The sequence below is a fragment of the Salmo salar genome, chromosome ssa03 (genome assembly GCF_905237065.1).
Source record: "Salmo salar chromosome ssa03, Ssal_v3.1, whole genome shotgun sequence".
Taxonomy (NCBI): domain Eukaryota; kingdom Metazoa; phylum Chordata; class Actinopteri; order Salmoniformes; family Salmonidae; genus Salmo; species Salmo salar.
This window is the reverse complement of record NC_059444.1, coordinates 14,132,389-14,150,390: the sequence shown is the minus strand read 5'-3', so window position 1 is coordinate 14,150,390 and position 18,002 is coordinate 14,132,389. Positions and strand designations below refer to the sequence as shown.

General features: G+C 41.5%; 1 protein-coding gene and 1 long non-coding RNA gene across 2 annotated transcripts; one reads left to right on the top strand and one right to left on the bottom strand.

The window, feature by feature from the left end:
* The first annotated feature begins 8,051 nt into the window (after positions 1–8,051).
* Positions 8,052–14,698, top strand: LOC123741611 (uncharacterized). The gene is made up of 3 exons (XR_006769072.1): positions 8,052–8,251; positions 8,422–8,538; positions 14,562–14,698. It is a non-coding gene; the product is annotated as an uncharacterized lncRNA (long non-coding RNA).
* Positions 14,699–14,734: 36 nt separating this feature from the next.
* si:ch73-389b16.1 (coiled-coil domain-containing protein 18) lies at positions 14,735–17,710 on the bottom strand. The gene is made up of 3 exons (XM_045714527.1): positions 17,316–17,710; positions 17,055–17,218; positions 14,735–16,892 (listed from the first exon to the last, which is right to left on the bottom strand). The coding sequence occupies exons 1-3, from the start codon at positions 17,372–17,374 to the stop codon at positions 16,675–16,677; spliced, it is 441 nt and encodes a 146-aa protein (XP_045570483.1). The 5' UTR covers positions 17,375–17,710; the 3' UTR covers positions 14,735–16,674.
* Positions 17,711–18,002: the final 292 nt, after the last annotated feature.

Sequence of the window (18,002 nt, the reverse complement as noted above, 5' to 3'; positions counted from 1 at the left end):
ACGCTGGTTCAAAGTGTCTGAAATGTGACAGTTACAGTACATATTGTCAAAGAATGACAAAAGTAGGAAGGAAGTCAAAAGCAGAAGACAATGACAATGATTTATCTTTTACAAAAAAACAAGTTAACCAGAATGTTTCCCTCATAAAATAATATATTTTAAGTCACTGGGTTTAGAGTAGTAAACATAACAGAGTGAAGTATTCTTTTAGGGATACCTCTGAAACGTGCGATTCAAACAGAGACCTACAGGCTGCATCTGCACCACATGTCAGTACAACCACATCCTCATTACTGATAGCTGCACACGCACATCCTCAACCTCAGTGATTCACCATGGTGTGTGAGAGACAGAGAGACAGAGAACCAACAGCACATTGACACATCACTAAACAGCTTGGTTAGGGATAGCTTGAAGAAAGAAATGTGCGCCAAAAAAAAAAAAACTTTTCTGCACACCATTTTCCAAACTAAGATGCACCAATTGAAATGATTTTACATTACTAACATGCTAGTCACTGGAACACATAGTAAAATGGGCCAGTTCTACTGCTTTTGGAGAAGAGTCAACTCAGTCACTTCTGACCTTTGAGGAAAACAAAACCTACAGAGTGTTTGGATAGTATGGACATGTCCAGAGCCTAAATGCTCTTTCTATGGCCCCTAAATAGGGCTCATCATAGTTCTTATCACTGAAGGGTTCAATACGAGGCTAGTACATTTAGTTTGAAAGGGTATTTTTCTCTTCATGTCACACACATTGTGACATCCATAGTAAGAAGAATAAAGATGTATAAAACAATGGTGTCAACAACTGAAGATGTTCTTCTTGTTTAGAGTTGTTGTTTTCACTGTTGTGTCTCATAACCAGGACAACCGACGCCAGCTGTGGTGAGATGGCGTGTGACACGAAACCATCTCACACTTCACACTCTCTCACTTCTACCTCAAATCACCCTGGGCCCTGCACCCTACATTAACCTAACCTTATTTAAGGTAATATCTTATGTTTTTCTTGTCTATAACTGTTCGGTACTTTGTCATGTATTTGTACTTTTATGTGGATCCTAGGAGGAGTAGCTGCTGCATGTGCAGTAGCTAATGGGGATCCTAATAAACTATACAAGCTCCAATGAAAAGGGCTCATTATTTCCTACAATATATTGCTACATTGGTTCAAACTGTCTCTGAAATGTAACAGATACAGTACATACATAGTCGTCCTTAACCTTAGTGATCCCCGATGGTGATGGGTAGGGGGGAGACAGAGAGAGAAAGAGAGACAGAGAGACAGAGAGAGACAGCAACGCTGCATATATACATAATGACATTTGAAATGTCTTTCTTCTTTTTGAACTTGTGGAATTTATTTCACTTTTGTTTATCTATTTCACTTGCTTTGGCAATGTAAACAAATGCTTCATATGCCAATAAAGCCCCTTAAATTTAAATTGAATTGAGAGAGAGAAAGAAAAAGAGGGGGAGGACAAGAGAGAGAGAGAAAGAACGAGACAGAGACAAAGATAGAGCAATAATATGACATTTGAAATGCCTATGTCAGACATTTCTATACAAATACAGTACAAATACACATCACTAAACAGCTTGATTAGGGATAACTTGAAGAAAAAAAACATAGCACTTATTTTTGTATAACTTTCAGATACAATGGTACAGGCAGACAGTGGGGGGAGTCTGTGCAAACACATACAGGAAGACACACATACACACGCATGCACACACAAACAGTCACACAGGCATGCAGGCAGACCTTCACACACAAAGTGTACGTTTATTGCTCTCAGTAAGCAGCCAACCCTCAGCAGGCCTGTCTGTTCTTTCCAGACAGCTTTGTGTGTAGCCTACTGTCTCCGAACAGCAAACCCACATTTGTACACCAAGTATTGTGTTCCCTGTAGTGGTAGCCTGCTGTGTGTGTGTGTGTGTGTGTGTGTGTGTGTGTGTGTGTGTGTGTGTGTGTGTGTGTGTGTGTGTGTGTGTGTGTGTGTGTGTGTGTGTGTGTGTGTGCGTGCGTTTCAAATAATGTTTGCCTGTCATGTCATGATAAGCTTACTTGATCTGTATTTCATTGTGGTTGTTAACCTAGATTGGGCTTGTAAACCTAGCGTGGGCTTGTAAACCTAGCGTGGGCTTGTAAACCTAGCGTGGGCTTGTAAACCTAGCGTGGGCTTGTAAACCTAGCTTGGGCTTGTAAACCTAGCTTGGGCTTGTAAACCTAGCTTGGGCTTGTTAACCTAGCTTGGGCTTGTTAACCTAGATTGGGCTTGTAAACCTAGCGTGGGCTTGTAAACCTAGCGTGGGCTTGTGGGCTTGTAAACCTAGCGTGGGCTTGTAAACCTAGCGTGGGCTTGTAAACCTAGCGTGGGCTTGTAAACCTAGCTTGGGCTTGTAAACCTAGCTTGGGCTTGTAAACCTAGCTTGGGCTTGTTAACCTAGCTTGGGCTTGTTAACCTAGCTTGGGCTTGTTAACCTTGGGTCATAAATAGCAGGTTTCAACTTTAATTCAGTCAAATCTACCTTTTCCTCAGTAAAAAATAAAGTATGCATATTAATTAAATTAGTGACTATTAGTGACAATCACACAGCTGATGATCTTAGTGAACATATAAAACTTCACTAGTTTTAACTTACCCTCGTTTCTAACTTGAGTACAGAACATTTGTCTTTACCCCACTGCATTTCATCTGAGTACTAAAACGTTACAAATTCTACACTACTTTGTCCTTGTTATGTAAACCCCTTTCCTAGTGCCAATTCCAAATGAGAAAGTTGGGCTGTCGTTTGGACCACAAATTTCTCCCTAGGGCTGGCAATTTACCTTCTTCCCCTGGCAACATGACTGCACAGTTCTGCACACAGATGCCAAAATAATCAAAGTGAAGTTCAGGTCAAAAGTTTTCTACTAAAATTGATTTAATTCATTTGAATTGAAAATATAACATAAATATTAAAAAAACTCAGCAAAAAATAGAAACGGCCTGTCTTTCAAAGATATTTTGTAAAAATCCAAATAACTTTACAGATCTTCACTGTAAAGGGTTTAAACACTGTTTCCCATGCTTGTTCAATGAACCATAAACAATTAATGAACATGCACCTGTGGAACAGTCGTTAAGACACTAACAGCTTACAGATGGTAGGCAATTAAGGTCCCAGTTAAGAAAACTTAGGATGCTAAAGAGGCCTTTCTACTGACTCTGAAAAACACAAAAAGAAAGATGCCCAGGGTCCCTGCTCATCTGCGTGAACGTGCCTTAGGCATGCTGCAAGGAGGCATGAGGACTGCAGATGTGGCCAGGGCAATAAATAATAAATTGCAATGTCCGTACTGTGAGACGCCTAAGACAGCGCTACAGGGAGACAGGACGGACAGCTGATCGTCCTCGCAGTGGCAGATCACGTGTAACAACACCTGCACAGGATCGGTACATCCGAACATCACACCTGCGGGACAGGTACAGGATGGCAACAACAACTGGCCGAGTTCTCAAATCAAATTTCAGTTTGTCCGAGGAACTTAAAAACGTAAAACTCTCCACCCTCTCCACTACTGTCCCGTCAATGTAGATAGGGGGCTGCTCCCTCTGCTGTTTCCTGAAGTCATACCTACTCTACTACCCCCAACATACCTACTATACTACCCCCCAACATACCTACTATACTACCCCCAACATACCTACTATACTACCCCCAACATACCTACTATACTACCCCAACATACCTACTATACTACCCCCAACATACCTACTATACTACCCCCCAACATAACTACTATACTACCCCCAACATACCTACTATACTACCCCCAACATACCTACTATACTACCCCCCAACATAAATACTCTACTACCCCCAACATACCTACTATACTACCCCCAACATACCTACTATACTACCCCCAACATACCTACTATACTACCCCAACATACCTACTATACTACCCCCAACATACCTACTATACTACCCCCAACATACCTACTATACTACCCCCCAACATAACTACAATACTACCCCCCAACATACCTACTATACTACCCCCAACATACCTACTATACTACCCCAACATACCTACTATACTACCCCAACATACCTACTATACTACCCCCAACATACCTACTATACTACCCCAACATACCTACTATACTACACCAACATACCTACTATACTACCCCCAACATACCTACTATACTACCCCAACATACCTACTATACTACCCCCAACATACCTACTATACTGCCCCCCAACATACCTACTATACTACCCCCCAACATACCTACTATACTACCCCCAACATACCTACTATACTACCCCCCAACATAACTACAATACTACCCCCCAACATAACTACAATACTACCCCCAACATAACTACAATACTACCCCCAACATACCTACTATACTACCCCCAACATACCTACTATACTACCCCCAACATACCTACTATACTACCCCCCAACATACCTACTATACTACCCCAACATACCTAATATACTACCCCAACATACCTACTATACTACCCCCAACATAACTACTATACTACCCCCAACATACCTACTATACTACCCCCAACATACCTCCTATACTACCCCCAACATACCTACTATACTACCCCCAACATACCTACTATACTACCCCCCAACATAACTACAATACTACCCCCCAACATACCTACTATACTACCCCAACATACCTACTATACTAACCCAACATACCTACTATACTACCCCCAACATACCTACTATACTACCCCCCAACATAACTACAATACTACCCCCCAACATACCTACAATACTACCCCCCAACATACCTACAATACTACCCCCCAACATACCTACAATACTACCCCCCAACATACCTACTATACTACCCCAACATACCTACAATACTACCCCCCAACATAACTACAATACTGCCCCCCAACATATCTACTATACTACCCCCAACATACCTACTATACTACCCCCAACATACCTAATATACTACCCCCAACATACCTACTATACTACCCCCCAACATACCTACTATACTACCCCAACATACCTACTATACTACCCCCAACATACCTACTATAGTACCCCCAACATACCTCCTATACTACCCCCAACATACCTACTATACTACCCCAACATACCTACTATACTACCCCAACATACCTACTATACTACCCCCCAACATAACTACAATACTACCCCCCAACATACCTACTATACTACCCCAACATACCTACTATACTACCCCCAACATACCTACTATACTACCCCAACATACCTACTATACTACCCCCCAACATAACTACAATACTCCCCCCAACATACCTACTATACTACCCCCAACATACCTACTATACTACCCCCCAACATACCTACTATACTACCCCCAACATACCTACTATACTACCCCCCAACATAACTACAATACTACCCCCCAACATACCTACTATACTACCCCCAACATAACTACAATACTACCCCCCAACATACCTACAATACTACCCCCAACATACCTACTATACTACCCCCCAACATAACTACAATACTACCCCCAACATACCTACAATACTACCCCCAACATACCTACAATACTACCCCCAACATACCTACTATACTACCCCCAACATACCTACTATACTACCCCCCAACATAACTACAATACTACCCCCCAACATACCTACTATACTACCCCCAACATACCTACAATACTACCCCCCAACATACCTACAATACTACCCCCCAACATACCTACTATACTACCCCCCAACATACCTACTATACTACCCCCCAACATACCTAATATACTACCCCCAACATACCTACTATACTACCCCAACATACCTACTATACTACCCCAACATACCTACTATACTACCCCCAACATACCTACTATACTACCCCCCAACATACCTACAATACTACCCCCCAACATACCTACTATACTACCCCCAACATACCTACTATACTACCCCCCAACATACCTACTATACTACCCCCAACATACCTACTATACTACCCCCAACATACCTACTATACTACCCCCAACATAACTCCGAAACTTAACCAATAAGGCCGGGGGGGATATAGACCGTATACCATGGCTAAGGGCTATTCTTATGCACGACGCAACGTGGATGCCTGTACACAGCTCTTAGCCGTGGTATATTGGCCATATATCACAAACCCCCGAGGTGCCTTATTGCTATTATAAACACCTGACAGGTGTGGTATATCAAGAAGCTGATTAAACCACATGATCAGTACACAGGTGCACCTTGTGCTGGGGACAATAAAAGGCCACTAAAATGTTCACTTTTGTCACACAACGCCACAGACGTCTCAAGTTGAGGGAGTGTGCAATTGGCAAGTTGACTGCAGGAATGTCCACCAGAGCTGTTGCCAGAGAATTGAATGTTCATTCCTCTACCATAAGCTGCCTCCAACGTCGTTTTAGAGAATTTGGCAGTACGTCCAATCAGCCTCAAAACCACAGACCACGTGAGGGCGAGCGGTTTGCTGATGTCAACATTGTGAACAGAGTGCCCCATGGGGCGGTGGGATTATGGTATGGGCAGGCATAAGCTACGGACAACGAATACAATTGAATTTTATCGATGGAAATTTGAATACACAGAGATACAGCCATCAACTCATGTTTCAGTATGATAATGCACAGCCCCATGTCGTAAGAATCTGTACACAATTCCTGGAAGCTGAAAATTGCCCAGTTCTCCCATGTCCTGCATACTCACCAGATGTGTCACCCATTGACCATGTTTGGGATGCTCTGTATCAATGTGTAGGACAGCGTGTTCCAATTCCCGCCAATATCCAGCAACTTCTTACAGGCATGGAAGAGGAGTGGGACAACATTCCACTGGCCACAATCAACAGCCTGATCAACTCTATGCGAAGGAGATGTGTCGCACACCATGAGGCAAATGGTGGTCACACCAGATACTGACGGGTTCTGATCCACACACCTATCTTTTTTGTTTAAACTCTTTGACCAACAGATGCACATCTGTATTCCCAGTCATGAAATCCATAGATTAGGGCCTAATGAATTAATTTCAATTGACTGATTTCCTTATATGAACTGTAACTCAGAAAATCTTTGATATTGTTGCATGTTGAGTTTCTATATTTGTTCAATATACAATACCAGACAAAAGTTTGGACACACTACTCATTCAAGGGTTATTCTTTATTTTTACTATTTTCTACATTGTAGAATAATAGTGAAGACGTCACACATATGAAATAACACATATGGAATCATGTAGTAACCAAAAAAGTGTTAAACAAATCAAAATATATTTGAGATTTGAGATTCTTCAAAGTAGCCACCCTTTGCCTTGATGACAGCTTTGCACACTCTTGGCATTCTCTTAACCAGCTTCATGAGGTAGTCACTTGGAATGCATTTCAATTAACAGGTGTGACTTGTTCAAAGTTAATTTGTGTAATTTAATTTCTTCTTAATGTGTTTGAGCCAATCAGTTGTGTTGTGACAAGGTAGAAGTGGTATACAGAAGATATAAGAGAAGTGGTGATTACAGAAATAAAGAGAACAGGTGATTAGGGAAAAAAAGAGAAACAAAGTGAAAGAGGAACTGTGGAAGAGATTGATATCTAAGAGCAGAGCAGTAGAGATAGAGAGAGACAGAGGGAACTGAGGAGAAAGACAAAGATAGTGACTGTGTGTGAGAGACTGACTGACTGACAAAGAAAGAAAACAAAAGAGAGCGAGAGAGACAGCAACAGAGAGAGAAAGAGAGACGGAGACAGACAGAGACAGCAACAGAGAGAGAAAGAGAGACGGAGACAGACAGACAGCAACAGAGAGAGAAAGAGAGAAGAAGACAGACAGACAGCAACAGAGAGAGAAAGAGAGATGGAGACAGAGAGAGAGACAGAAACAGAGAGAAAGAGAGACGGAGACAGACAGAGACAGCAACAGAGAGAGAAAGAGAGACAGAGACAGCAACAGAGAGAGAAAGAGAGACGGAGACAGAGACAGCAACAAAGAGAGAAAGATAGACAGAGACTGACTGAAACAAAGAGAGAGAGAGAGAGAGAGAGAACGACTGACAGACACTACAAAGACCGTTGTTGGGCCCAGTTGTACCTCCTTGCTGTGCCGTTCTCTCTCCACCAGCTGCAGAGAGGAGACAGTGGCTTGCAGTCTGACCTCTGCCTGGACCCCGCACCTGCACCTCCTATAGAAGACAACACACAGGTCATCTTCTAGCCATAGTAAAATTGAAAGAAATACCACACTGTTGTTATGGATACAACACAGAAAGAATGCATGGTTTCATTTGGGTATGTCCTTTAATGAACAGCAACAAAATGAAGGTTTCGCCTTGCCCTGGCATGTTGGGTGATGCTGTCCATCTCTCTGCACAGGCTCTCACAGCGAGTGTATCCTGCAGCTCCCCAGTCATCCTCTGGAGTTCTTGTGTTGCTCTCTCCCGACACACAGGTGCTGGCTCTGCTGCAGAGTCCTGGAGCAATAGGTCAAAGGTCAGTCAGAGGGTGCCTACTCCTAGATGGTCAATCAGATATCTGAAGCTGATCTGGGACCAGTTTATAGTTTCAGATGGTTCTGAAAGGTAACTGAAGACTGAACACCATGAAATGATGTTATGATGTTACTGGTGGTGTTATGTCAGAACAATACTTCAGGTACGCAACCCACCTTGCAAACATCCATCTCTCCCTCTATCCATCAGTATAATAATACCATAACTCATCTCTCCCTCCATCCATCAGTATAATAATACCATAACTCATCTCTCCATCCATCCATCAGTATAATAATACCATAACTCATCTCTCCCTCCATCCATCAGTATAATAATACCATAACTCATCTCTCCCTCCATCCATCAGTATAATAATACCATAACTCATCTCTCCCTCCATCCATCCATCAGTATAATAATACCATAACTCATCTCTCCCTCCATCCATCAGTATAATAATACCATAACTCATCTCTCCATCCATCCATCCATCAGTATAATAATACCATAACTCATCTCTCCCTCCATCCATCAGTATAATAATACCATAACTCATCTCTCCCTCCATCCATCAGTATAATAATACCATAACTCATCTCTCCCTCTATCCATCAGTATAATAATACCATAACTCATCTCTCCTCCATCCATCCATCAGTATAATAATACCATAACTCATCTCTCCCATCCATCCATCAGTATAATAATACCATAACTCATCTCTCCCATCCATCCATCAGTATAATAATACCATAACTCATCTCTCCCTCATCCATCCATCAGTATAATAATACCATAACTCATCTATCCCTCCATCCATCAGTATAATAATACCATAACTCATCTCTCCCTCTATCCATCAGTATAATAATACCATAACTCATCTCTCCCTCCATCCATCAGTATAATAATACCATAACTCATCTCTCCCTCCATCCATCCGTATAATAATACCATAACTCATCTCTCCCTCCATCCATCAGTATAATAATACCATAACTCATCTCTCCCTCCATCCATCAGTATAATAATACCATAACTCATCACTCCCTCCATCCATCCATCAGTATAATAATACCATAACTCATCTCTCCCTCCATCCATCAGTATAATAATACCATAACTCATCTCTCCCTCCATCCATCAGTATAATAATACCATAACTCATCTCTCCCTCCATCCATCCGTATAATAATACCATAACTCATCTCTCCCTCCATCCATCAGTATAATAATACCATAACTCATCTCTCCCTCTATCCATCAGTATAATAATACCATAACTCATCTCTCCCTCCATCCATCAGTATAATAATACCATAACTCATCACTCCCTCCATCCATCCATCAGTATAATAATACCATAACTCATCTCTCCCTCCATCCATCCATCAGTATAATAATACCATAACTCATCTCTCCCTCCATCCATCCATCCATCCATCAGTATAATAATACCATAACTCATCTCTCCCTCTATCCATCAGTATAATAATACCATAACTCATCTCTCCCTCCATCCATCAGTATAATAATACCATAACTCATCTCTCCCTCCATCCATCAGTATAATAATACCATAACTCATCTCTCCCTCCATCCATCAGTATAATAATACCATAACTCATCCTCCCTCCATCCATCCATCAGTATAATAATACCATAACTCATCTCTCCCTCCATCCATCCATCAGTATAATAATACCATAACTCATCTCTCCCTCCATCCATCCATCAGTATAATAATACCATAACTCATCTCTCCCTCCATCCATCAGTATAATAATACCATAACTCATCTCTCCCTCTATCCATCAGTATAATAATACCATAACTCATCTCTCCCTCCATCCATCAGTATAATAATACCATAACTCATCTCTCCCTCCATCCATCAGTATAATAATACCATAACTCATCTCTCCCTCCATCCATCCATCAGTATAATAATACCATAACTCATCTCTCCCTCCATCCATCCATCAGTATAATAATACCATAACTCATCTCTCCCTCCATCCATCAGTATAATAATACCATAACTCATCTCTCCCTCCATCCATCAGTATAATAATACCATAACTCATCTCTCCCTCCATCCATCAGTATAATAATACCATAACTCATCTCTCCCTCCATCCATCAGTATAATAATACCATAACTCATCTCTCCCTCCATCCATCAGTATAATAATACCATAACTCATCACTCCCTCCATCCATCAGTATAATAATACCATAACTCATCTCTCCCTCTATCCATCAGTATAATAATACCATAACTCATCTCTCCCTCCATCCATCAGTATAATAATACCATAACTCATCTCTCCCTCCATCCATCAGTATAATAATACCATAACTCATCTCTCCCTCCCTCCATCCATCCATCAGTATAATAATACCATAACTAATCTCTCCCTCCATCCATCCATCCATCAGTATAATAATACCATAACTCATCACTCCCTCCATCCATCAGTATAATAATACCATAACTCATCTCTCCCTCCATCATCAGTATAATAATACCATAACTCATCTCTCCCTCCATCCATCAGTATAATAATACCATAACTCATCTCTCCCTCCATCCATCCATCAGTATAATAATACCATAACTCATCTCTCCCTCCATCCATCAGTATAATAATACCATAACTCATCTCTCCATCCATCCATCCATCAGTATAATAATACCATAACTCATCTCTCCCTCCATCCATCAGTATAATAATACCATAACTCATCTCTCCATCCATCCATCAGTATAATAATACCATAACTCATCTCTCCATCCATCCATCCATCAGTATAATAATACCATAACTCATCTCTCCCTCCATCCATCAGTATAATAATACCATAACTCATCTCTCCCTCCATCCATCAGTATAATAATACCATAACTCATCACTCCCTCCATCCATCCATCAGTATAATAATACCATAACTCATCTCTCCCTCCATCCATCAGTATAATAATACCATAACTCATCTCTCCCTCCATCCATCAGTATAATAATACCATAACTCATCTCTCCCTCCATCCATCCATCAGTATAATAATACCATAACTCATCTCTCCATCCATCCATCCATCAGTATAATAATACCATAACTCATCTCTCCCTCCATCCATCAGTATAATAATACCATAACTCATCTCTCCCTCCATCCATCCATCAGTATAATAATACCATAACTCATCTCTCCCTCCATCCATCAGTATAATAATACCATAACTCATCTCTCCCTCCATCCATCAGTATAATAATACCATAACTCATCTCTCCCTCTATCCATCAGTATAATAATACCATAACTCATCTCTCCCTCCATCCATCAGTATAATAATACCATAACTCATCTCTCCCTCTATCCATCAGTATAATAATACCATAACTCATCTCTCCCTCCATCCATCAGTATAATAATACCATAACTCATCTCTCCCTCCATCCATCAGTATAATAATACCATAACTCATCTCTCCTATCCATCCATCCATCAGTATAATAATACCATAACTCATCTCTCCCTCCATCCATCAGTATAATAATACCATAACTCATCTCTCCCTCCATCCATCAGTATAATAATACCATAACTCATCTCTCCCTCCATCCATCAGTATAATAATACCATAACTCATCTCTCCCTCCATCCATCAGTATAATAATACCATAACTCATCTCTCCCTCTATCCATCAGTATAATAATACCATAACTCATCTCTCCCTCCATCCATCAGTATAATAATACCATAACTCATCTCTCCCTCCATCCATCAGTATAATAATACCATAACTCATCTCTCCCTCCATCCATCAGTATAATAATACCATAACTCATCTCTCCCTCCATCCATCAGTATAATAATACCATAACTCATCTCTCCCTCCATCCATCAGTATAATAATACCATAACTCATCTCTCCCTCCATCCATCAGTATAATAATACCATAACTCATCTCTCCCTCCATCCATCAGTATAATAATACCATAACTCATCTCTCCCTCCATCCATCCATCCATCAGTATAATAATACCATAACTCATCTCTCCCTCCATCCATCAGTATAATAATACCATAACTCATCTCTCCCTCTATCCATCAGTATAATAATACCATAACTCATCTCTCCCTCCATCCATCAGTATAATAATACCATAACTCATCTCTCCCTCCATCCATCAGTATAATAATACCATAACTCATCTCTCCCTCTATCCATCAGTATAATAATACCATAACTCATCTCTCCCTCTATCCATCAGTATAATAATACCATAACTCATCTCTCCCTCTATCCATCCATCAGTATAATAATACCATAACTCATCTCTCCCTCCATCCATCAGTATAATAATACCATAACTCATCTCTCCCTCCATCCATCAGTATAATAATACCATAACTCATCTCTCCCTCCATCCATCCATCAGTATAATAATACCATAACTCATCTCTCCCTCCATCCATCAGTATAATAATACCATAACTCATCTCTCCCTCCATCCATCAGTATAATAATACCATAACTCATCTCTCCCTCCATCCATCAGTATAATAATACCATAACTCATCTCTCCCTCCATCCATCAGTATAATAATACCATAACTCATCTCTCCCTCTATCCATCAGTATAATAATACCATAACTCATCTCTCCCTCCATCCATCAGTATAATAATACCATAACTCATCTCTCCCTCCATCCATCAGTATAATAATACCATAACTCATCTCTCCCTCCATCCATCAGTATAATAATACCATAACTCATCTCTCCCTCCATCCATCCATCAGTATAATAATACCATAACTCATCTCTCCCTCCATCCATCCATCAGTATAATAATACCATAACTCATCTCTCCCTCCATCCATCCATCAGTATAATAATACCATAACTCATCTCTCCCTCCATCCATCAGTATAATAATACCATAACTCATCTCTCCCTCTATCCATCAGTATAATAATACCATAACTCATCTCTCCCTCCATCCATCAGTATAATAATACCATAACTCATCTCTCCCTCCATCCATCAGTATAATAATACCATAACTCATCTCTCCCTCCATCCATCAGTATAATAATACCATAACTCATCTCTCCCTCCATCCATCAGTATAATAATACCATAACTCATCACTCCCTCCATCCATCAGTATAATAATACCATAACTCATCTCTCCCTCCATCCATCTGTATAATAATACCATAACTCATCTCTCCCTCCATCCATCAGTATAATAATACCATAACTCATCTCTCCCTCCATCCATCAGTATAATAATACCATAACTCATCTCTCCCTCCATCCATCTGTATAATAATACCATAACTCATCTCTCCCTCCATCCATCAGTATAATAATACCATAACTCATCTCTCCCTCCATCCATCAGTATAATAATACCATAACTCATCTCTCCCTCCATCCATCAGTATAATAATACCATAACTCATCTCTCCCTCTATCCATCAGTATAATAATACCATAACTCATCTCTCCCTCCATCCATCCATCAGTATAATAATACCATAACTCATCTCTCCCTCTATCCATCAGTATAATAATACCATAACTCATCTCTCCCTCCATCCATCAGTATAATAATACCATAACTCATCTCTCCCTCCATCCATCTGTATAATAATACCATAACTCATCTCTCCCTCCATCAGTACAATAATACCATAACTCATCTCTCTCTCTCTCATACCTTCCTAAGAATCCTCCTTCCCTTGTAGTTGTGCTTTTAGCAGGTCTAGCCTGTCACTCAAAAACTCCACCTGTAGAGACAACACATGAGGTGATAGTAAACAGCCCTTCACATTTATCACTATACCAGAATGGAGAGTATGTGTGATAAGAATATGGTTTCCAGGGCCTACAACAACCCCAAATGAGTGTAATGTGGCCTTTATGATGTCTGTCTCAGTCTTTAACATCTTTCTCTGGTCCAGTCTGCTGTAGGGACTGACCCTTTTTGTCTATCTCCAGGTTATGGTCTCTGATGACCACGTCCAACTGGCCCAGCTGAGGAAGAGGAGGGAGAGAGAGAAAGGCCTTATTTCTTATAATTCCATCCATTAAGACTTTGGCCATTCAAATTAAATACACTATAACGCGCCACGCAATTAATGTTGCCTCAGTTTTGTATTTGTGTGTGTACCAGCTGTCCTCTCTGTTGGAGCTCCCCCTGTCTCTCCTTCAGTGCTGTGTCTATGTCCAACACACACACACACACACACACACACACACACACACACACACACACACACACACACACACACACACAGTGGATCTGAAGGCATGTTATGTGGAGCTGGGGAACCTACCCAGAAGCACAGGCATAACTGTGAAATCACTGTTCACCAGGGGCATATTCTATTTCAACCAGAAGATCTCATCTGATCACATCTGTGTAAAGGGCATTTTGTTTCACACACACGAGGGAATCAAAGGAAAACTACTTGCGACTCTAATGCAGAGATGTTGTGTGCGTTTGAGATGAACTGCATTGCAGTCTGAATCCCTGATCTACAAATCACCTTGCATCCTAAATAACTAGTCAGTGTGTAATCTCAGTTAACCCATAACAAAATATCTCACGCAATTTGGTCAGATGTTCATGTTAAGGTAGTTCTGTCCAGGAGAGATGAATCAGTGTGTGACCCAGTGATTCTGATCCCCTCAGACAGCCTGTTCTCAGTCACAGTACGTAGTCTTTTTGATGCCTTTCGTTTAACTTCAATACTACTGCATCCATGCCTGAGGGGAGGAGTTACAGCCCTGTAGCTGTTCAATAGGATTTACAGATCATCAGGTGTTACTGTAGTTGTCATTATGTTTGAATGAGAGACGATCCACATGTATACCTGTCAAAGCTTCACAATAATCCCCATGACATACACCCGGTTAGAGCGTGCCCTTTGACAGTTTGTGACTCTGTCAACTTGTCAAGTCATGTTGGCTGGGGGACAACTGTGTATTTGACAAAGATGTTTACCAAAGATGAACTGGCTGGTTGGTATCAAACAGAGGGCATTAACTCCACACCAGACAGACAAGAGTGCTATTGTATTTGGAATGGAGAACAGGACGTAAAATGTAATATCCTGTTCTGTTTCTCTATGTACACAAAGAGATCATGTGTATCAAATGATTTATGACTCATTTTATGATTCCCACGGGTGCTTGATATCCGTGTGTGTGTGTGTGTGTCCAAAGCAACTGCTCTTTGTTCTCTGCACTGCGACAAAGCCTCAAAAGAACACACCATTTATACATTAGAAAAACAATACATTTTGAAATATATAAATAATAAAAATAGCATGATCCATATTATGAATGACAGAGACCAACTCAGCCTGCCACTGTAGAGTACACAGTTAGCTTCCTCTTGAAACGGAGGCTTTCCCTTGATGATGATGATGATGATGATGAGCTCACGTCAGGATTCAGTGCAAAGAGGAACTACGTTTTCAGCATTGCACCTAATTCTCAACAAATAAGTTACGCACAGTACGTAATATGTACTTTTAAAAATAGTATATACATATATTACACATATCATATTTCCTTTTTTATATAGTAAAAAGTCACAGTAAAAGACAAACAAAGTAATCCAAAATCAATGATTATTAATTCTGACCAAAGAATGTTTCATTGTGTTAAAACCAAATCAAAACGCAGGACTTTGGAATCAGTCTCCCCAAATCGGTTGGTCAACGAAGTCGCAGACACAACTCCACAGCGCTCGGCAGGTCAGCGGTTGCCATGGTCACACTGTCCATAGACAGCACGTGTTACTTCCAGTGTGCTGGCAGCGCTTCTTCAATGAAATGTGTAATGAAATAGGTTTTAAAAATGAAATACCTTCACCTTCAAATTGCCATGCAGTCATTTTATTACATTTTCCACTGACCGTTCTTGGGGAGGGGGACTTTTGTCTGTTTGGAGATGATTTTGTTTAAGAAGCATTTTCTAAAGGTGTGAGGGGAGACCTGTCTTCTTCAATGAAGCAACAAATGGAGACCACCGGTCAAGGGTGTGTGTGTGTGTGTGTGTGTGTGTGTGTGTGTGTGTGTGTTCGGGCGGTTGGCAGAGAGGCTCACCTGAGCTCAGCGGACAGTTTCTCCAATGAAATCTGTCGTTCATCTGCACTGAGCTGCGTGCGCTGTAACAGGTCTCTCAGCTCTTGTAGTTTCTCTAGAGTGTCATGCATCTCATCGCGCACCTCCCATAGCTGTCCCTCCAGATCCTTCACACGCTGCACAGAGTTCCGCCTGTCCTCCTCACAGCAGTGGAGCTTCTCCTCCAAGTCCACAACTGCAGGGGGGAGGAGGAGGGGAAGAAAGGGTTTCCACAATGAACGTTCTATGTTCAGTTCAGTCCTAGAATCACAGAAATCTAAAGGAAATGGGCCCTAATGAATGAAGAAATGAAGAAAAAAGGAAGGAAGGATCTAAAATAACCCCCCCAGTGTCCTACCTGCGTCGTTCTTCTCCTCCAGTAGGCCCTGGGTCTTCTGCAGGGTCTCCTCCGCGTAGCTGAGCTGGGAGGAATTCATACTGGTGTCTCTCCGCAGCCTCTGCAGCTCCTGCTCCATGGATGACAGCTCGCCACGACACGTATTTATCTCAGACGACAGCTGACTGGAATACACACACGTTAGTAGGCATACAAGTATCCTCACACAGATCAAATCAAATACACCGTCACAGACATACAGAGATCACACCGGGAACTCACACACATTCTAGACACCCTCCATCTGGCGTCCACCTAACAGTGCACAACCGTGCCCCCATTATGCTACTGCACTACCCGCAAAAAACCTCAGGCTCTGTAGGACCTGGGACCGAATGAAAGTACTAACTGAGTAACTTATAACTAGAATACTGAGTAACTTAAGTACTAACTGACAAGTGTTAGAAATCTGAGCATCTTCCCTCCCCCTGTATAGACTACATAGAAGAAGCAATGTCCTAAAGTGCTCCTCTACTCTCCGCTGTTAAACTCCACCCTGAGCACCGAAAAGTCACTCTTCCTAGGAAGGATGCTTCAGAGAGCAGAGCACTGTATATATACACACACACCCCATGAGAGTGGAGCGTGGGGGAGGAGATGGGGGTTAGAGAAGGAGATGGGACATTAGAGGAGGAGATAGGGGGTTATGGGAGGAGATGGGGATTAGAGGAGGAGATGGGACATTAGAGGAGGAGATAGGGGGTTATGGGAGGAGATGGGGGGTTATGGGAGGAGATAGGGGGTTATGGGAGGAGATAGGGGGTTAGAGGAGGAGATGGGGGGTTAGAGGAGGAGATGGGGGGTTAGAGGAGGAGATGGGGGGTTAGAGGAGGAGATGGGGGGTGGGGGAGGAGATGGGGGTTAGAGGAGGAGATGGGGGGTGGGGGAGGAGATGGGGGTTAGAGGAGG

What these genes read in the sequence shown, in the direction of transcription:
- si:ch73-389b16.1 (XM_045714527.1), bottom strand. Translation starts at nt 17,374, where the DNA reads ATGGGGGCACGGTTGTGCACTGTTAGGTGGACGCCAGATGGAGGGTGT. An exon ending in GGAGGGTGTCTAGAATGTGT is followed by an intron (nt 17,219 to 17,315) that starts GTGAGTTCCCGG and finishes TGTGTATTCCAG; the next exon opens with TCAGCTGTCGTCTGAGATAA. An exon ending in GGAGGAGAAGAACGACGCAG is followed by an intron (nt 16,893 to 17,054) that starts GTAGGACACTGG and finishes TCCCCCCTGCAG; the next exon opens with TTGTGGACTTGGAGGAGAAG.